General features: G+C 39.1%; 1 protein-coding gene and 1 pseudogene across 1 annotated transcript in view; both read right to left on the bottom strand.

Moving 5' to 3' along the window:
• Positions 1–23004, bottom strand: part of MYZAP (myocardial zonula adherens protein) — a 94059-nt gene that overhangs the window by 3847 nt on the left and 67208 nt on the right. Inside the window, exons 11-12 of the mRNA XM_005559641.4 lie at positions 19934–20017; positions 6398–6498 (exon numbers count right to left, since the gene is read on the bottom strand). Of these exons, the coding sequence (XP_005559698.2) occupies positions 6398–6498; positions 19934–20017 (185 nt within the window). The remainder of the gene's footprint in view (positions 1–6397; positions 6499–19933; positions 20018–23004) is intronic.
• Positions 12913–12969, bottom strand: LOC123574811 (U7 small nuclear RNA; annotated as a pseudogene).

The raw sequence follows: 23004 nt of genomic DNA, 5'->3' as shown, positions 1-23004 counted from the left end.
GGCATGGGCCAGCGCGCCAAGCCTCTATAGCATCTTCCTGCACTTGTTGGTCTACACATTTGTGTCCACGGCTAGGTATAATTTCTGTAAGGGTGAAAGCCACATCTCCATGAATCCAGCAGCTCACAGAAGCCAGCCACAGAGCTATTACCCCACATATGAATTACAAAGGAAACCAAAGGTTGGAGGAGTTTCAAGAAGTAAGGGGTCCCAGTGTCACCTGCCACAGAGAGCAATCCCTGGGACGTGGTGATCCAGGAGGCCCCAGGGACCTGACCAGGCAGTTTAGTGGAGTGCCAGGAGCAGAAGCCAGATGGCTATTTGTGCCAACTCCTGTGAAAATTCCACATAACAGAAACAGTCTCCAGTGACAATATCCTGAAAGCCCATAAAATGCAGAAATATTTATAAAAGTGAACCTTCTAGGGTTCAAAAACAGGCTCTCATATCCCAATCTTTTAAAAAAGAAGTGGGGTATTTTATTTTGTTGATCACTAGGAAACAACAGGATTTCAAGAACAGAAATAATCTCAAGCACAAAACTGAAACCCAACCATTTGCCTTAACACATTTAGGCTATTGTTAACCTTTTATTAATCAATAAAGGGGCAGTTCCCCCGGGGAAAACAATAGCAGAATCAGCAAATAAAGCTTTAACAAAAAGCTACTTTGTGTTCTGGTCTTTGCAACAGAAATACGAAAATATAAGCATTTTAAAGCACTCACTACGTGCTGAGCACTTATAACGATGGGGGATATTTTTCATCAAATTGCACCTATTATGACATAATTGATGAGTTTGCTGGAAACCAAGTTTCACTATAGGGCAGGAGAAAGAAAAGTCACTTTTCTTTTGGTTTTCGTTTTTTTCATTTTTCTTTGTAAATGAAAGCTAGATGGCCGGGACTTGTTCTCAATGGCTTTCATTAACATATATCAAAGTTTTCAAACCAAACTTCTGAGTCTTTAAATACACACATACACATGTGTGTGTGTGCGCGCGCGTGTGAAAACTCCTGAACCCACAGTGAGTCTCCTCTCACCCTTTCCCTTTCCCTCTCTCTTTATGAAGAGATCCTTTGTCACTAGAAATTTATGGAAAACAAAGATTAGATGAAGGAGGGGAAGCTTTTGAGGAGGAGAAAGTGAGGCAGAGAGATGGTACTGAGTAGATTAGACAGTCTCGGGCAGACTGGCAGCAGGAGGAACAGGAAAGAAAGAGGCAAGTCATGAAGGAAAGAACAGCACAGTATAAGTGAGTGAGTCAAGGAGCAAAATAATTCTCTGACTCAGAAGTGACTGCAATATACTGAGTTTAGGTGTCTGGGAAAGCAGTGGCTGCAGCCACAGAAATACGAAAATGCGGGGCACTTCCACTGGACTTTCTATGCCTGTTACTTCACTTAATCATCTCAACAAGCTTCCAAAGGGATTGCCACCGAAATCATCCTTTTCAAGATAAGAATCAAGGAGGGCAGGAATTTGCCAAAGCTGCAGATACAGCAGGAGGCAGACTCAGAACTCAAACCCAGGTCTAACTTCCAAGCCAGTATTCTTACTCACTCCTAAAAGGAGTGACTTTGAAGAAAGAGATGGCACACTCAGCCATGCAACGGCAAGTATGAAGACCAAGTGGACACCAGCTGGGAGTGCCCAGAAGGCTGCGGGGAACAAGGACTTGTATTCAAGAGAAGGGTGCACACTTCCTGTGGCTCAGCCACAGAGAGGAGAGGTGAAGCTGTGAGACTGGATGCAATCTTTGCAGGAAGTACTGGAACCAAGATAGAGCCATGTGGACTACCACAGCGAGGGTATTGGAGGAGGAAAAGAAGCCATCAAAGAAGCTGGAGAAGGACAGACCACCGAGATAGCTGGAGAACCAGGAGAGAAAACTCCCGCAAGGGTAAGAAACAGGCTGAGGAATCCTTCCTTTCTTCTTAGCAAGGACTGTCGAATGCTACAGGGAGATGGCTCCATTCAACAAATATTAAGTGCCTAGTATGTGCCAAGCATTGCTCTAAGGAGGTCCCAGGGAGAATGCAATTAGTGAAATAGATGAAAATCCCTGCCTCATGGAGCTCATATTCTAGTGAGGAGAGAGAGAGAGAAAAAAAAAAAAAAGAGGTAAAATATAAGCAGGAATCACTTCATCCAAGGCCTTTATTAAATAAATAAATGATGCGATAATACTGATCCCCTGCCTACATTCCTCACTTGGTATGTATCTTTCACTTATTCACCCAACAAATGTTTTTAAGTATCAACTAAATGCAATTTTTTTTTTTTTTTTTTGAGACAGAGTTTCACTCTTGTTGCCCATGATGGAATACAATGGTGCGATCTCAGCTCACCACAACCCCCATTTCTTGGGTTCAAGCGATTCTGCTGCCTTAGCTTCCTGAGTAGCTGGGATTACAGGCATGTGTCACCACACCTGGCTAATTTTTTATTTTTAGTAGAGACGGGGTTTCTCCATGTTGGTCAGGCTGGTCTCAAACTCCTGACCTCAGGTGATCTGCCCGCCTCGGCCTCCCAAAGTGCTGGGATTACAGACGTGAGCCACCGCACCTGGCAATTAAATGCAATTTTTTTTTTTTCACACAAGACAAAAAAAAAAGTAGAGCAGCTCTAAAAATGCTACTAGCAGTAGCACAGCATGTAACACTTGCAGTTGTACAGATGACTGGGTAGGAGAGGCCATGCTATTCTATAATGAGACAAGTACCCCATGCCTGCAGCATGCAGGGCCACTCTCAGGTCTTAGCTGACAGAGACCTTATCAATCACTGGGCCTTCCAGAGTTTTACACAGTGTCTAGAGGGGGTGTCTAGAGAGTTTAACTGAAAAGTCCAGTGCATACCGAAGCACTATATACTTGATCAGGCTATCGATCCGTTTCATAAAATCAATAATTACCACCAATAAAAAGTTAATGAAATCATTTTAGGACACTCAAATTTATTTATATTTTATACAATGTTCTACATAGAAAATCAGAGTTTGGGTTTAGTTAACATTAATAGTAATCGCTATTAAGTGCTGAAGTCTGGTCCAGTTACTATGCTAAAATGCTTTCATTTTTATTTTTATTTATTTATTTGAGACAGGGTCTCATTCTGTCATCCAGGCCCAGGCTGGAATGCAGTGGCGTGATCTCGGCTCACTGCAACCTCCACCTCCCGGGTTCAAACTATTTTCCTGTCTCAGCCTCCCTAGTAGCTTGGATTACAGGTGCACGCCACCACACCTGGCTAATTTTTTGTATTGTAGTAGAGACAGGGTTTCACCGAGTTGCCCAGGCTGATCTTGAACTCCAGAGATCAGGCAAGCCACTGCCTCGGCCTCCCAAAGTGCTAGGATTACAGGTGTGAGCCACCATGCCCGGCCTATTTATTTATTTATTTATTTATTTATTTATTTATTTATTTGTAGAGATAAGGTCTTGCTATGTGGCTTAGGCTGGTCTTGAACTCCTAGCTTCAAGGGATCCTCCCGCCTTGGCCTCCCCAAGTGCTGGGAACACAGGTGTGACCCACCATGCCCCGTCTCTAAATGCTTTATGTACACGTTTTTATTTAATCTTCAAAGCAACCCAATGAGGTTTGATATTATCCTCTTCATTCTTATTTTAAAGATGAAAGAGTTGAGGCTTTAGAGAGCTAAAGTAACTTGCCCAAGGCTGAGCTCAGCTAGCAGCTGGCTGGGCAGGGAACTGGACAGCCTGAGCCTCCCTGACTGTCCCACACTGATGAATTCCTTGTAGGAGAAGAACAGGGAGTAAGAACAAAACACTTCTGCATAACTCAGGCTTAATTCAATGCTTGTACTGGTCTAAAATATTCTAGAGAAAAAAACCTAAAAAATATTCTGGACAATACCATGGAGTATTTTATTAGTTAGATGCAAATCTGAAGTCCAAGTATGAGCCAGGAATTTTCTTAGAACATACACACCACCATTTAGTAGCTCTCTGTTTATTACATATTTTCAAACTACTCATGTACTGCACCAAGACTCAAGAAGGCCTGGTTCTAATTCCGGCTATGTGGCTTCCAGTGAATCACTTGATCTCTCTGAGCCTCGATTCTGGTATCCATAAAACACGGGGATTAACTAGACCGGGAGTTCCAATTTGTTTCTGCCCATAGAGCTATTTATTCAAACAGAATCTTACTTGGAATCCAACAGACAAAACAGACTAAAAGCTGACTTTCTCAGGTTGTTTTGGAGAGGAAGGAGGGTCCCACGGGCCAGCCCCTCACTAACCCTCCTCATCCCCCCAGGCATCCTGAGGCCTCTCCAGGAGCCCCAGCTCAGAGTAAGGCAGTTCCAAGAAGTACAGGTGGAAGGCCGCTGCCCTGCCCTGAGTTACCTAAAGATCCCAGGCTCCTCCCCACCCAGACTTGCCTGGCGCCTTTCACATAGTAGGCACTTAATAAATATTTGCGAGGAAACGAATGAAATATTATTCTGCCTTTTCGGAAACACGGATATGTAGTTTTCATTTCCTCTGCTGATTGACCTAGGTAGTTAAACTGCTAAGATGGATCCTGGGGGAAACCAAATGTTACATTTATGGAAAAGCTGCTTTTAGATACTGAAGTGGCTTCCAAGTTCACCATGGCCATAAGTTAAGGGTCTGTCAGCACTTCCATTATGAAAACCGCTTTGTGGTTTCATAACTTAGCCATAAAAGTTTGCTTCAGGCTATACTTGGGCGTACAAATTGAAAAGCTTGTTTTAAGCCAAAATGTGGGAATTAGAAAACAAACAATTTATTGGTTTCAGACATAGTTTTGTACCCGTCTTAGCCAAACAAGATTTATTATGTGGGCAATTAGAGTGGACTAGGCCACTTGGCTTTTGAAAAATACAAAAAGTGGGGAAATGGCCAAATTATTTATATTTCAAAAAGGTCTCTGAACACAATTGATCATTCTTTTTGGTTATATTTTCACCATGTACTTTGTACCACACGATGATGAGATCGAGAGTCTAATATAGATAGATAGATAGATAGATAGATAGATAGATAGATAGATAGATAGATGTTTATAGATATAGATATAGATATTCAACATTTTCTGTTAATTATATCAGAATGATAAAAAATGCCTTTTTACTAGAAGGCAAGCAATGTAATTGAGGACATTGTCAAAGAAAGAACCTAATTCTGCTTTTGGTAAATTCTTTTAGAATGGCAAGTGATTCATTTTAATTAACAAAAATGATAATACCAGTAATAAATACAAATTAATAAAGTAAGGAAAGGAGGCCTTATTATGCAATGTTAGAGCTTCTGGAGATCTGAGAAATTACCTAGTCAAATCACTGACTTTACAAGTCGAGAAACTGAGGCCCCAGGGAAGAACCTGTGTGAAGGCATCCTGCTGCTGGCTGCTAGGACAAGAACCAGGTATTCCACACCCCAGCTTGGTGATCGGCTTGTCACTATTTTCCACCAGCTATAACCACTCAAGATTCCAGGATTCGACATTTTTCTAGACTATTATGTTCAGTAAAGCACACACAAGTGTCCCAGTCCACACAAGAATCCACCCTCCTGCACACAAGATACCAGGCATTTTGTGACCTTGATTACCTAAATCACAAGTCACATGTCATTAGCATCTTTGCTGTAAACTTGTTTTATGTCCTTTTTAGGCCGGGCACAGTTGTGAGCACCTAGAAATGGCGAGTTAGTTATCAGAGGCAGGTTACTGTGTTACAGGCTCTAATGTCACCAGGAAGAGACACAAGCGTGGAAGCAGCTTAACAATGAACAGGTCAGTCTTCTAGCTCAGGAATGTAACTGAACAAACCAGGTTATAGTTATCACGTATCTGCTGATGACTCAACCAGAGCAGGTATTTATGAACTGGATCCAGTGCTTGACAATACCCTGTTACAGTACTGAGGAATAGATGAATTTTGTTCAAGGTTTAGATCCTCCCTCTTGTATATCACTAAAGCACCTTCGATGCCCCTCTCACACTGTTATATATGTCTACCTACATACCTGTCTCTCCCTCCAGACTGTACTCTGAGGCAGGAACCAAATCTCGTTCCTCTCTGTGTCAAACTGTCTGACATAGGGAAGATACTAACAGCATTAGCTGAATGAATGAAGGAAGGAAGAAATGCATGCATTCACTGACAGGGCCCATGTCTCTCTAAATGGCTTCCCCAGGTCTCTCCTTTGCCTTCCCCTCCACCCTGCACAATGCCCCTGTTCCTACAGAAACCAGTCAAGCCCCTCAGCAGCCACCACTTGGCTTTGCAGAAATATTTTTGATAGGAAGAATGCAATTCTGCTAAGAACGGCCCAGTAAAGTATTTTCTTCAGCCAAAGAGGAATCTGAATTTAAAAAAAAAAAATCAGGAAATTCCTAAATACCTGGGTAGAAGATCACAGCCCACTCCAATCTCTCTGGTTTCCACTTCGGTCTTGGCCTGGGTTTCTAGTAAATAGTCCAACCTGCTTTGTAGTTCGTTATTCTGGAGACGAGAAAAAAGATATTTTCAGTAAGTCAAATATGTTCCCCCCCAAATATGTATAATACAATTTATATGTATTATCTGACTTTGCCCCATAACATGGGCAACTATCACAATGTATTTACAGAGCATCACTTACACAATAGGTGTTGAAGAAATTGATTGATTGAATCCATACAAATGTCTTTCTATGCATGTACAGACATCTGCATCCAATTTTACACAAATGAAAACAAAATATTGTAATCTATGTTATAATCTGCTTTTTCAGCCACCAATTTGTTGCAGCTATCTTTCTATCTTTATTAGTTTTCTTTTTGTGTCAACAAACTATTTTAATTCATTAATAGTATTCCATTGTATGGATACATTATTTATTTAACTAGTCCCTTATTGATGGGCATTTAGATATTTATCACGTTTTTGCCATTATAAATAAGGTGCAGCCCAACTTTTAACACCTCCTCATTAAACTATAAAATGAGCAAGTCTGTTAATTTAACAGTAGGAAATACCTCTATGACTTAATTAGTATTTCATAGGTGTGGAAAATTCAGAATCTCACACATATAAAGTAGAACAAGCTCCTTGGGATTAAAATGCACATTCTGAAAACTTTTTTTCTTTCAGGCCAGAGCCAAACATTACATAAGTTAAAGATTAGATGCTCAGCAATTGGAAATTTGCCTCATGGGGGAAATGAAGGACAAAGAAGCAAGAGATACAGAAATGAAAATAGACAAAGAAGTTGAAGATACTGAAATGAAAATAGATGAAGTGCTGGTGCCTGAAATCTAAAGGGCAAAAACACCAAAAGAAAAAAAAAAGTTCAGAAAGAAGTGAACAGTGGTTATCTCTGCGTATGAGATTTGGGGATGCTTTTTAAAAAGTCCTTCTATATATTTTTCATTAACGCTAGACTAAATGTTCAGGAAGCAGTGATCATATCTATCTTCCTGGTTGTATTCTCAAAGCATGGCATGCAGCAGATGCAAGATAAATATTTGCTGAATAAATAAATTTATAATTGATTTTACAATGAACATTTTATTTGCATAACTAGAAATGAAATCGTTTGCTCTTTTCTTAAGTTGGAGCTGAAGCTGAGGCACTATACTAAGACATTAGATAACACAACGAAGTTTAAAAGTTCTATGGAGACAGAAGCTCATTTGTTTTGAAAGAAAGAATGTGGGTTATTCAGTAGCTCCTGCTCTGAAAGGTCGATACCAAGGAGCAAAGTATCAGTTCTTGTGAAAATCCATGTTCTGTACAGTGTAAAGGTCAATGAATCCCTTCTGATAAATAAGAAATGGTGGAAAGGAAGAGAATGCTCTCCAGATTCCTTAGCAGATGACATGCTATGACAGATCAATAGGCTCTGAATCTATCACCTCATCCCCAGTATGGAAGAATGGTGCTGGCTTATTCCCAGAGAGTCATCGGCATTCATACACACACACACACACACACACACACACACACACACACACACACACACGCCCACGCAGAGAGAGAGCGAGAGAGAGAGCGCTTCCCCAACAATGTCTAAACTCTCTAATTTATAAGGAAAGAGAAAGGCAGAAGAGACCTGCCTTTGCTGGATGCTCCAGTAACCCCATAGCCTTATCCCTTCTTAGTGTAAAGACTTTAATCGTGAGGATTTCACAGCATGCTGGGTCTAATACCTATAGGTAGGGGGCCTAAAAGACAAGGTTAGCAAATATGCCGCAACTGATACACAGTGAATAGTGGACAAGTGACCCCAAATCCTTTGTTCTATTTCATGGGAACTCTGTGTGTGCATGACAGATACCCACAGAAATCGAAATAAAAAATGTATACCCATGAGTATATAATGCAATCAGTAGAAAAATTATTGTATATCTACTATATATCAGGCAGTGAAATTAGCTGAGGGAAGAGTTAGAAGTTAAAGAAATATGGCATGATTTGCAACCCTTGAGGAGCTTGGTCTTGCGGGGATACAGATAACTCAGCAGCAAATAAGAGAACAATGTGCTAAGTAACATTATAGGGGGACCCAAAGAATATTAAGAGGGAACTCAGAGGGGACATCTGACTCAAAATGGGGACAAGGGTGGAGTTTCTGGAGTTAGGCAAGAGAAAGAGAGTAAGAAAAAGCAAAGGAGATGAGTATTCCAGAACTGTGGAAACACACAGGGTTGACAAAAGACACCTTATTGCATTACACAGGTGTGCAGAAGTTAGTTACGAAAGGCTACGTATGCCATTACAAGAAGTTAGAAACCAATCTTACAATCGCAAAGTCAGCACCAGAATTTCTTTTAATCACCTGGCTCCCAAGCGAAAGTTGGATTGGAGGAAAATAAGACTAAAGGCAGCAGAAAGGCCACTGCAACTATTCAGCTAAAGAGTGGGGGTTGCATTTGCAGTAGAAAGGAGTATGCACTCAACAAACTGATCCTGCTGCAAGTCACAGCTATACATTCTGAATAACAGATTAAAAACAACTAATGAGGTCTCTAGAGAAGTCAACAAAGACCGGCAAGTTTTGGAGATGAGGTGAAACTTGAAGCACGTGGCAAGTAGTCCTCCGTATTCTCTGTGTTTTATTATTTTTCTTTTTGCTGGCAGCTTTGCCCTGAGAGCAGCATAGTCATGGTGGTGGCAGTACAGATATAGTAAAATATTAACAGAAAGATCATCTTTCTGGTGGAAGAAACCAGGAGAAGGATGCCAGGGCTACTAACAGTAGGGGAGAAGGCAAAAGAGAAGAGTCAGAGTAGGGGGAAAACACTAAACTCTTGTATATAGACTCAGCTCAAGTCACTGGTAGACGACTGAACCATGCATGTCTGGAGAAAACTGAAAGAAGTCTGCAGCTAATGTTTAAAGAACTGAACTGAGATCTGCCATCACCATCACAGACAAGCAGGATGTAGTTGGGTCTGGCTAAATTCATTGCCTTTTACAACAAAAACCCAACAAAGCACTCACAATGTCCAGCTTATGATCCAAAATTATGTGACATATAAAGAGTCAGGAAAATATTACCCATTCCTAAGGGAAAAGAGAATCAACAGACACCAATCCTGATATAACTCTGATGTTGGAATTTTCAGACAAAGACTTTAATGCAGCCATCATAACAATGATCAGCGAGACAAAGAAAAATATGCTAACGATTAATGAAGTAGTAAAAAAAATCAATAGAAAATATAAAAAAAAGAACTAAATGAAAATTTTAGAACAGGAAAGTATAATACCTGAATTTTTTTTTTAAGTCACCAGATTGACTTAAGACTGAAGATGATAAAGGAAAAAGTCAGTAAACTTCAAGATACATTAATAGAAATTACCCAATGGAAAGTAGATAAATAAAAGACTGAAAACAATAAATGGAGCACTGTGGAACTGTGAAGCAATTTGAAAAGCCTAACGTATGGATTTTTTAATCAAAGAAAAAGAGAGGAAAATTAAAGCAGAAAAATCACTGTACAACATAATAGCTGAAAACTCCCCACATTCAGTGAAAGACAGAAATTTACAAATTCAAGAAGCTCAGTAAACCCCCAAACAGGATAAATTCAAAGAGAAACACATCACAGTCAAACTTCTGAAAACCACAAATGAAGAAAAATCTTGAAAGCAACCTGTTACATACAGGGGCATCATCATTTGAATTACTACAGATATCTCATTAAAAACCATGGAAACCAGAAACAATGAGTACCAAGAGAAATAAACTGGCAACTTAGAGCTCTATATCTCTCAATAATGAAGGCAAAATAAAGACCTGCCTTTCAGAGAAGAAAAACTCAGAGAATGTTTTACCACCTGGCCTGCACTACACAAAATTCTAAATAAAAGGTCTTCAGGCTGAAGAGAGATGACGTCAGAGAGAAAAATCAGACCTTCAGAAATAGAGTATATATGAAAGAATCTAGTTTCTCTTAATTTCTTTAAAGTGCATATGATCGTTAAAGCAAAAATAATAATGTATCATGGTTTTATAATGTATGTAGATACAATACATATAAAAATTATAGCCACAGGCACAGCAGTAAATGAACCTATATCATTGCAAGATTTCTACATTTTACAAGAAATGGTACAATATTATCTCTAGGTGGACAGTGAACAGCTAATGATGTATACTGCAATACCCAGAGTAACCACCAACATATTAGAGAAAAGAGATATAGCAAAAATGCCAATGGATAAATTAAAATGTTATTTTTAAAAAACTGAAATAATCCAAAAGGCAAAAAGGAAGAACAAAACAAACAAGCAAGCAAAATAAGCAAAACAAACCAGAAGCAACAAACAGAAAACAAATAATGAAATGTAGATCTAAATCCAATCATATCAATATAATTAAATATTAGTAAACTACATACTCCAATTAAACGGCAAAGACTATAAAATGTATTAAAAAGCAAGTCCCAACTATTGTGTATAAGAGATGTACTTTAAATACAGAGATACAAATCAGTTGAAAATAAATGACTGGAATAATATATATCATGTAAACAGTAAATATAACAGGGTAAAAACTTGATATCAGTTAAAATAGATATCAAGACAAAGAGTATTAACAAAGGTAGGGACCAACATTTCATATTGTAAAGATCAATTCATCATCAAGACATAACAAAAATGTATATCTACCTAGTAACAGAGTTTCAAAATACATAAAGTAAAAACTAACAAAGAAAGAAAGAGAGTGTAAAAAACCATGGTAAGGGATTATAACACCTTTCTCTCGGCAATTATCCAAAATCCAAGAAAAATGTCAGTTATCTAAACAATATTATCAACCACCTAAACCCGGTTGATATTTGTAGAACATACACAACAGCAAAATATATATTTTTTCACAAAAATTTAATTGAAAATATATGCTGGGACATAAAATAAGTCCCAATAAATTAAAAGTTAAAACCATACAAGCTGTGTTCTCTGACTATAACAGTATTCAATTAGAAATAAAAATAAGATATCAACAAAAATTTCAACTATTTGGAAATCAAATAACCTGCTTCTAAATAATCCATAAATCAAAGAAAAATCTCAAGGGAAATTAGGAAATACTTCGAACTGAATGATAATAAAATTACAGTATATCAAAGCTCATGGGATGCAGGTGAAGCAGAGATTAGAAGAACATTTATAGCTTTAAAGGTTTATATTAAAAAAGAAAAAAGGTCTAAAATCAATGACCTAAGTTCTACCTCAAGAAGCTAGAAAAAGAAAAGCAAAGTAATCCCAAAATAATTAGAAGGAAGTAAGTAATGAACATCAGGGCAAAAGTCAATAAAATAGAAAGCAGACACGCAATGGAGAAAATCACCAAAGCCAAAAGCTATTTTAATTATTTTTAAAAATCAACAAAAATTGATAACCCACTATTTGGTCAAAGAAGAGAAGGAGAAAGAGAGACAGAGACATAGAGTGCGTAAGATAGGGAGATCAAGAGGGTACAAATAATCAATATCAGAAATTAAAGAGACATTAAAAGTAAAGAACTGGGCATCTGTGTAGAAAAAAAAAAAAGGAGTATTAATACCTTTACTTCACACAAAACCCAAAGATCAACTTAAAATGGATCATCTAAATAAAAAAGTAAAAACTATAAAATTCTTAGGGGGAACCACAGGAGAAAATATTTGTGACCTTGTAGTAGGAGAATATTTCTTAGGACAGAAAACACACAAATCATAACAGAAATAAATGGTTAATTTAAAACCAAAAATAAAAAATCTCTTCAACAGGGCTTGGCATGGTGCCTCATGCCTATAATCCCAGCACTTTGGGAGCCCGAGGTGGGCAGATCACTTGAGCTCAGGAATTTGAGACCAGCCCAGGCAACGTGGTGAAACCCATCTCTATTATAAGTACAAAAATTAGCCAAGCATCGTGGTGGCATGCACTTGTAGTCTCAGCTACTCAGGAAGCTGAGAGGTAGGAGGATAGCTTAAGCCCAGGAGGTCGAGGCTGCATTGAGCCAAGACTGCACCACTGTACTCCAGCTTGGGTGACTGCACAAGACCCCATTGCAAAAAATATGTATATATGTATCTTCAGCTATCATTAAGAAAACAAAAAAGCAAGTCACGGGATGGGAAAAAATGTTCATAGTACATATATCTGACAAAGGACTCGAATCCAGAATATATAAAGAACTCTTCCAACTCAATAGTAAAAAAACTAAAAGCTCAATAAAATAATGAACTAAAGATTGGAACAAACACTTCGAAAGATGAAACTTACAAATGGCAAAAAGCATACGAAAAGATTCTCAAAAAGAAGAAAAGAGGCTCAGCATCACCAGTTGACAAGGAACTGCACATTAAAACCACAATGAGACAGCACTCTATATCCCCTAGCACGGCTCAGTTTATTTTCTTTTGTTTTTATTTTTGTTTTGGGGGCTTTCAAAGCCAGAAAACCTGCTAGACAAATTCTAAAAAAGCTACAAAACTGAATGGCTACATTTAAAAGGTTGGCAATACTAGGTCTGGGTTAGGATATGGAGACACTGGTACACTCAAACTGTAGGAAATTAAACTACTACAACCCGTTTGAAAAACTGACGGTCTCTCAGAAAGTTAAACTTATGCCTCCTCTTACAACCCAGCTATTCCACTACCAGGAATTTACCCAAGAGGAATTGAAACTATGTTCACATAATGAGTTGTACTGTAATGCTCACTTCTGCTTTAGTCACAATAGCCCTGAGCTAGAAACAACTCAAAAGTATTTTGTCAGGTGAATGAATAAACTGTGATATATTCATACAACGGAATACCACTCTGCAACAAAAGGGAATGCATACAACTTAGATGCGTCTCAAATCATTATGCTGAGTGAAAGAAGCTCGACACTGAAGAGTGCATGCTATAGGATTCCATTTCTAGAAATGGAAATCATACAGTGGATTCCCACTAAGTGGGAATCTATAGTGACCAAAAGTAATAAAAAGTGACTCGCCACCTCCAAAAAAACAAACAAACAAAAAAAGATCAGGAATTGCCTAGGGATGAATGGAAAGCTGGGTTGCAAAGTGAAAGAGAGAATCTTTGGTGGGGTGATAGAAATGCTCTATATCTTGATGGCAGTGGTTATTTCACGGGTATACACACTGTCAAAACTCAGTGAATTATACGCTTAAACAGAAACAATTATTTATGTAAGTTAATAAATAACGGAAACTTATTTATGTAAGTTAATAAATAACTAAGTTGACAAGGTAAAAATAAAAGATGATGAAAGCCTGAACATGGGCAATAAGAGGAGAGTTAGAGAGTGTGGGGCAGATTTAAGAAATACTTTTAAAAATTAAATTAACGGACTTGATACAATAAAACAAGACTATCTGCTTCTTAGTCTTGCAGAATATGACTACAGTGGAACGACAAAGAATAGCCTCAGACTGTTGCCTGGACTGTGCTACAGAAAAGATTGCTTCTGGGACTGAGAAGCAAATTGCATGGTTTTCCTGCTTTCAAACACTACCCCCTTGTGTTTGTATGTGTAACGAATACCAGCCCGATGGCTTGGGAGGCGCATGTGCCCTCCGCGAAGGGAGAAAATGTGTAGCACTTCTGAACATTTTTTGGAAATTATGTTACGAATGTTTGGCAGTCACCTCCCCCACCATTTCCCTCAGGCCCAGGGGTGTGGGCAGCTGGGGGGCTGTAGCACATACACAGAATGTGTGTTCCATAAGATGCATGTGGGGAGCCCGGTGCCTGGTGCTGCCACTCCAACATTACACACAAAAATTAATAATAGTTCCAAGAATGCACAACAGACACACTGAGAGGCTCAGGTGTTACACAGCACACATTAAATGCAGGATAGACAAAACCAAGACATTTGACTCCTTTCCTCTGACTTTTGAATTGAGCTGTAAGTGTAGGATTTCCAACAGAGAAAAGTGTAACGAAATCTGTTCAGAGTTTCAAAAAGCTTATGAAGATAAATGCTTGCAATGTTATTTTAAGAACATTTTCTCTATTGGAAATGGAGAATATTTCTTCTTCTCTAGAAGTTGAGCTAATAAAAAAATTGTTTGGAAAAAAAGAGAAAGAAAAAAGAATGGGCATATTTTTGTTATCAGGAAGATTTTCTTTTTCACCTTTAGTTTAGAATCAGAGGGCGCATGTGCAGGTTGGTGACAAAGGTATATTGCGGGATGCTGAGGTTTGGGGTATGACCGAGCCCATCACCCAGGTAATAAGCATGGCACCTGGTAAGTAGTTTTTCAGACCGTTTCCCCCTCCCTCTCTCCCGCTTCTAGTAATCCCCAGTGTTTATTGTTCCCATGTTTATGTCTACCAAACACCGCATGTTCTCACTTATCAGCGGGATCAAGAAGATTTTAAATTGGTTGATGAAAATGTAGTCTGACAGGGCCAGGCTAGAGCAAGCTTTTAGGAGCCTGCTGTGTCATTTGGGTTTGGGGCAGAGGGAGGAGGGAGTTCCAAATCTAATGAGTTTAAACACAGGTAAGCACAAATGATGAATCCAGGGACTAAAATGATCCATATTCTCTGTTTTAAAAGAAAAGAAGAAAGGTTCTAGAGTGTCAGCCGTGACCTAGGAAAGGGCCTGTCCTTTTCTCTGAGACCAAGATGAGGTAGAGGGTCCTCCCTTCACTGTTTGTCCAAGAGCCTAATGTGATTTCAACATTTCAACAAAGTTTTCAAACACTAAAAATGGTAATAATCTCAGAGTTGATCTTAGCCTTTTCCCTTTTTTAAAGATGAAGTACCTGAGCCCAAACTGTTGGTGGCATGATTTGCCCAAGGTCATGCACAGATAATGGCAGAATGTGAGTCAGAACCAAAGTCTCCAAAAGGCTGAGTAATTAAGAAAGAATTAACATTTGTACTGTGCCAAGCACAATTCTAAGTGTTTTGTATACATTATTTAATCATAAAAAATTTCTTTCAAGTGGGAGTGATTATCCCCATTTCACAAACGCTGAAACTGATGCTCAGAGGGGTAGAATTACCCGCCCAGAGTCACTCTGCTTGTAAGCAGAGGTGTCAGGGTAAAAACACAAAGCCCTTAGATATAACTGCAGAGTTATGTAATACTAATGGTGCACTAGTAAATTTTTGAAAATAAAATCCCTAGGTTAAAAAGCTCTGATTGTGACATATGTCAATTTCTGTGATGTAAAGACCTCCTCCATAGCTAATTTCAAGTGACCAACATGACATCCCCGAATGGAGACCTGAGAAGCGATGCATGCCTTCCACTTTCATTAACCGGTATGAAGCAGCTCCAGCACAGCGCTGGATATGCCGTGCAGTCCTGAACCCATAGCTCAAGAAGGAGAACAGCTAAAATATTCTTGGGGAACAGCTAGGAACTGGACTGAGGACATGTGTAAAAACTAAGGCTCTTCAGTCTGAAACTAAGGGTTGCTTCTTTAAAACCAACAGCATTGTGGCTAAGAGAAGCACAGGCATGATCAATAAATCCCCAAATACTGCCGGGGCATGGAGCCAGAACAAGTAATAGGAGCAATGACATCATACAAGACCATCAGCTTATGACACTCAAACTCTAAGACTTGATATGAATCCCAAACACCTATGAATTCAACAAATACTGGGGCCAACTGCTAAAAGAAGCTGCAATATTGCCAGCCTATAAGACTCACGTCCAGCCTCACCTTCCCGGGATGCACCTTTCAGGTTGCTGCAGACAAAGGACTTCTGGGCCCTATGGCCTGCTAGTAGGACCTGGCCTGTCCAAGCCCTGCTCTTCTTCACCTAAAGGTGAAATTCTCTTTTTTAAATTATCACACAGCTGAGTTTGATGCCAGTCTCCAACTTTGAGGATGAGCAAAAGAGAAAGAGTGATTCATTATGGGACATAGCTATCAATCTAAAATATTTATCAATGATAATGAAAGAGTCCCTGGGACCCAGGCAATTAAAGAAACAGTAACACATACAGCATTTGCCATGAGCCAGGTACTTTTCTAATCACTTAAGTATTAACACATTTAATCGTCATAACAACTCTATGGAGAGGAAGCCATTTCACAGAGAGTTCCTATTTATCAATAAGCCAACTGAGGCATAGGACAGTTAATTAACTTGCTCAATACCACATCACTACTAAGTGGCAGAGCTGAGATTCGTACTCAGGTAGTATGAGTATGGAGTCTGCAATTGTGCCCTTAACAAACGTAGCTACTTATTAATAAGAAGGGGAGTTACCAGATTTATCTACCAAAACTTTTGTGGTTTCTTTTAGGAGGTATTAATCAGATATCTATTTAAAAGTTTTCTGTGTTATGTTAGAAAGAATAACAAAAGAACATGTAAGTTAGGTCACCCCAGGACTTCAGGGCCTGGAGAAGGACTGCTCAGCATCCGTACCATAGAGCAATCAGGTGGAGAGTTGAGCAGCAACGTGTCAGCATTAGCGATCACTCACAATTAGCAAGGAACAGCGTCAGCAGAGTGTGTGTAAATTATCAACTAGTCTGAGAGTCAAAGAGGAAAATCAAGTATTTGAATGTCACCTCTGATCTCCTAGGAGAGGAGATCTCTACATGGCCCAGCTGTGTATGATGCAATATTGATAAAGAATACATGTATTTTTAATAGTGCTAAAGACAGTGATAAGGAGTCCTGAGTTTGAGTCACGTTGGAAGAAGCCACTGAGAGTCCTGTGACCCAACCAAGAATCTATGTAACCCACATCCTCTAATCTTAGCAATTTGGAGAAGGCATCCTTTCTCTTTTGGATCTCAAAGATGATGGCACCTGTCTGGAAGGTGTCAAAATGATGTTACCCTCAGAAAATATTGAAAGAAGTAAAACAATGGCCTCAGGAAACTTTAAAAAAAAAAAAAAACAAGAACAGAAACAATGACAAAATAAATTAAAACCCATGATATTTAGTATTCTAGAATAGGTTTAAGTCTAAATGTATTATTAAATCCTGTCATTATGTAACGTATTTTGTATATATTGTCTGCTGTAAAGGTGGATGTCTGAAGTGGCCAAAAGCAATTAGCCATACTGAATTTGCATTAGAATTTAAATAGTTTCAGGGAATTTAATCAATCAAATTGATAATCATTATTGATATGCTCAAAAAAACTGGTTTTCAAAGTCTTGCTTATCAGATAGACATAGCTGACACTGCCACCCACCCCCCCCAACATCCTCTGGGCATTCCTGTTTCCTAACAGGCCACTGGTGATTCTTCATGTGGGGGCTTCCTTTGACCACCAGAGTCCAACTGGCTCTGCCGAGGGCAGGCCGGAACTGCCACAACCCTCTGGAGTGGGCCTCAGCCAATGACTGATGGGAGTTAGTGGATAAATGCCCCAGCTTTCTGGTCTTCTAGTAAGGAAAGCTCAGGGTCACTTCCACACCATCTCCCAGAGATCCCCAGCAGGAATGAGCCTCAGCTGTCCCTAGGGAGACCTCCTTAATATGGCACCGCTATTGGCTCTCTTCCCTTCCCTGTCTCATTTCCCCATTCCCCTAGTGGGGCTTCCTGAGATCACCTCCCAGATAAACTATCTGGACTCCACATTTCAAGGTCTGGAGCAACCCAAACTAAGGTAAGAGATGAGTTTAATACACTGAGCATGAACAAACATAGCGATTTCTAAGACTACTCCCCATGTGCAATATTCCCTTGGATATTTAAGAATCTACCAGTAGGAGAGCTTGCTTTAGCAGCACAGCCAGAGGTGGGCGTGGGGGACAGTCTTGGGGGACCTTCTGCCTCTCCTGTCACTACGTCTTTCCTCTCTCCTGTGACTGCTCCCTCTTTGGACACATGGGCTTACATGGGCTTCCACTAGGGCACTCATTTTCTGACTCTTACTGGGGAAGGTGTGCTTCCTCCCACAGGGAGCTGCAATTTCAGGAAGGAATCTCAGAAACAGAAATGTTCATTCACAAGGCTGGCGCTGAGCCAATGACTGTGGAGGGGAAGACAGGAGTGGAAATGGGGAAAACACCCATTTACTCAGCTTCAAAAGACAGAGATTCTTGGGCTTTGAATCTGGTACCAGGCCCCTGTGGGCCACGAGGGACTTCTGGTTATGACTGCTGTAAGGCAACCCTTCAAAAACAGAGTAAATGAAGGCCCAGCTCACTACCCACTCAAACATGGTGGTTCAGAGCTCAGGCTCTGGATCCGGGCTTACCCATCTCTATTGTAACTTTGGGCAGACTTCCTAATGTCCCCAAACCTCAGTTTCACTATCTATAAAAGGGGGAAAATATCATCTAACTCAGAGGGCATCCCTTTTAATAAAGAGAGAACAACAATAATGCTTTTAAAATTATTGAGTGCTTAGTACATGCCAGGCACCTTCTATACATTCTCATTTCACCGTCACCCACACGTAGCACAGTTATGATCCCTCCTTTATAATGATAAGAAACTTCCCCCAAATCACCCAGCTGATAAGAAGCAGATCCAGGGTTCACACTTGGGTAAGCTGGATTCCACTCTTAACTTCTGTGTTATACAGAACATATCCAAAGTAACTAACAGTGTCCAACACACACCCAGGCTTAATCGAAGTTCTCTCTTCTCTTTTTTCTTACTTCATCATTGTCTGCCGGGCTCTCTCACTGGGGAAGGACTATAACAAGGAACACAGACAAGGACAGGTGCTTGGCAAACCAGCTTTTCACGAAGTCTCAAAAGGCAAAGGCTCAATGCCAAGCTCTTAATAAAGAACCTTTAGAGCAAATAGATTTTGACTTCTCCTTCTATTAATACCTAACCTTGTAAGGTTCTTCCAACCCCATAATTTTCTTCTCTGGAACCTTTACAAAATCCCCAAATGACTTTCAAAAAGCCAGAAAGTCAAGAATACTAAGCATCTGAAAGTTTCAGGTAAAATTAAGTCCCCTCTAAAACATCTTCACTCGATGTGATAGGAGAGCACTGCATTTAGGAGTCTTTTAGCCTGGCTCTGACATTTATTAAGCTGGGCAACCTTCAGCAAAACCACCTGTCATCTCTGTACCTCTGTTTTCTCATTTATCAATACAGAGATAATAATCTTAGTCTTGCCTTTCTGAAAGTTGCAGAGAGAATCATGTGAGGAATGTACATGAACATATCTCACAAATTATAAAGCACTGGACAAATGTAGGGAATTATCAGTGCTAATCAACAGCTTATCAGGCTCGCTAGGATGATTCTTTAATAAGAAAAAGTAGAACTAAAAAGCAGAAGTGAGCAGCAACTGGAATGAGGAGAGTCTGACGGTAAAGGAAAAACAGCTGTCAGAACCTCATTTTCGAGGCTGGCACTTAACCCTCAATCAATTTTACAAGGCCGGGAAATAGCCATATTTTTAATTAAGTGTTGGTGGTAGGCTTAGCAACATAAAATTTAATGGTAGGGAAGACATCAACTTGCAAGAAACACAGATTCTTACCTCTCCTTCTAAGAAAGATATCTTTTCTAAAAGCTGCAGTATTAAGAGCTGTTTCTGTTGCAACTTTTTCTTTAATGATTCAATCTAGAAAGAAAGGGATGGAAAATTGTTAACCAAAAATATATAATTGTACAGGTACAAGTTTATCAACTGGAATAGATGCCTTTAGTTTTCATTTATTCTTATTTTTATTTCTATTTTTCCTCATTTCCAGTGGGGCTGGATGGTTTTCATTGAAACAGCCTCCGTGCTGATTCTCTGTGTTTCACGGAACAGTATTAACACGAGACGTTCCATGACAGGGGGATTTTGTGAACAGGCGAAGTTGGGGCAGCAGACATGATTCTGGAGTCACAGCTAATTAGCTTTGATTAATCCAACATCTCCACACTGATTTTACTGTGTAACCCTTTAAAACATCCAGTCGATCTTCCAGAGAATATGCTTTGGGAAATATAGACACAACTCTCCAAAAAATGATTATTCAGCTTGAATTTATAGGGCAGCCTGCATTTCAAACATTTGGCTTTGTTATTCAATACATTCATATTTGTTCAACCAAGTGTCAAAAGTTGGTTTGAAAAAAGGATCATTAGAAGTCTCATTAAAAGTGTTGAAATTCAGAGGACCGAAGACTCATGTGGCCTGGAGTAAGCAAGAAAGGCTTCCTAAGAAGACCCATCTTTGTTTTTATAATATATTGTATCTTAGATCACTCTTTGCTTTCCAATCATGTCTCCCTAGAAAAACCGTAGCTTCCCTGAAGGCAGGAACCAGAGTACTCTGTACCAGGCCATGTTATGCATAATAATGGGAACAGTATGTAGGGTCATTAATAACACATTAACTTTCCAAAACTCTTGTATATTAAATTTTTGTGCTCACAGAATAATTTTTAAAAAGCACTCTCAGGCCAAGCATAGTAGTTCATTCCTATGATCCCAGCACTTTGGGAGGCCAAGAGAGGAGGATTGATTGAGCCTAGGCATTTGAGACCAGCCTGGGCAACATAGTAAGACCCTGTCTCTACAAAATATCAAAAAATTAGCTGGGTGTGGTGGTGTGTCCCTGTAGTCCCAGCTGCTTGGGAGGCTGAGGTGGGAGGATTGCTTGAGCCCAAGAGGTCAAGGTGGAAGTCAGCTATGATGGTGCCACTGTACCCTAGCCTGGGTGACAAAGTGAGACCCTGTATCAAAACAAAACAAATTTTAAAATCCTTCTCAGTGCAAAATGACAACATTCCTATGGAAGTGAATCTAGCAGTATCTAGAAAAAGTACATATGCATTAACCCTTTGACTCAGTAATTCCATTTTTAGGAATAGATCCCAAAGATACACCAGCCAAAATATGAAATGATATGAACAAAGGATTTTTGTTATTTTAGGAAACACAAAACAGAACTCCATCAATAAGTGACTGGTTATATAAACCACGGTATGATGGAGGTCTATGTAACCTTCCAAAAAATGCAGATCTCGGAAACACTGAAGAAGTGTATTTCAAGGTAGACAGTATACTCGCTTTGATGTAAAACAGGCGGGGACACATGAATGCATATTTATTTGCAAAAGAAACACGGCAAAAACAAAATAAACCCTAATTATTAATAAACAGTGACCAATAGGGAAAGGGAAGAACTTAGGTGAAGGAGAAAGAATAAGTTATTACATAGGTTTATGTAATAAACATAAGCCTAGTTACATAGGTTTAACTTTGAAAGCATTATTTTATAGATTCAAAAAATACAATGAAGCCAAAAAGAAAAAAGTGAACCCTAAAATCTGAGAACAAACTGAATTGAAGAAACGATGTGTATCACAAATTGGTAAGAAGTATTAATTCAAGTGTTGTTAGAATACAGTAATTTGACTCAATATTCTTAGTGGATTATCAAAGATAAATAGAGCTGCAAATTAATCTCTCATTCACTGGAAGACTGTTAGTAGTAACACTGAAGTTATTTTGAAACCATTTGATATATATTGTAGTATCATCATGTTTGGAACCAAGATTTTTACTGTAAGAGAAAGCAATACAAGTATGAAATCAAAGAAGTAAACAAAGTTTTGTTCAACTTAAAATGACAATATCAGTACAAATTCATTTTTTATTTTCTTTTGTAAAATACGTATCCCTACTCTATCTACTGAGAAAATTTGGAAACAATAAGAACATAACATGTCCAGATTGTGGTCTCTAAATAGCATTCGCCACTGAAAAAACACAGGACATCTTGGTGGAATGGCTCATTTCAGGGGACAAAAAATAAACTAGATGAACCTGAGATACCCTGTTACGCCTGAAAACAAGGACATGAGGTGTCTCCCGTTGGGCCAAGGATGGAACATTCTGAACATCAAAAATAATAATGAGTGTAATTGAGTAAAACACATGAAATATACAGATATCAAAGAACATAAGTATTATATTTCTTTAAAAAAAAAAACAGTAACAGCTCACTGAACTCCAATGGATGTAAAAAAGGCATCAACTCCTTACTTGGAAAGCAGTTTGGAGGAAAAAATAAAGCATCTATCTTGCCTTCTTTGTTTAAAATGCATTTTGAGATTCTAAAAAGCCCTAGTTTATGAGGAAAAGTTTTACTTGACAGAATAATTCCAGTTAATCAATGGCCAAGGAACGACAGAATTAGAAAATCACAATTTTGCAATTTCTATGAAATAATGGCTTTAAGCATTCATCATCAGTAGATTAAACAGTGATGGTGAAAGCTGATGAAGAAACATTCAACCATGTTTTGGGTTGTCACCTCTTGGCTCCATTATCAGCCTTGGCATCACCCGAGGTGGAACCACCAGACATTCTACACCCCAGAAGTGATATACGATGAAACACACACATCACCCATGAAGTGTTCGTGCCTTTCCGAAAAGTTGAAACTTGATCTAATCAAGCTTCTAGAGCTAATAAGAACACAAAAAGTTGTATCCAGAATGTGAACATTTTTACAAGACAACTGACTCAGTCCTTGGGTAGGAATAAAACTAGTTGGGAGAGATGGGGGCAGCAATGCTCTAGCTTAAGAGACTTTAGAAACATAACTAAATA

The sequence above is a fragment of the Macaca fascicularis genome, chromosome 7, assembly GCF_037993035.2.
Source record: "Macaca fascicularis isolate 582-1 chromosome 7, T2T-MFA8v1.1".
Lineage (NCBI taxonomy): Eukaryota > Metazoa > Chordata > Mammalia > Primates > Cercopithecidae > Macaca > Macaca fascicularis.
This window is presented reverse-complemented; position numbering and strand designations above follow the sequence as displayed.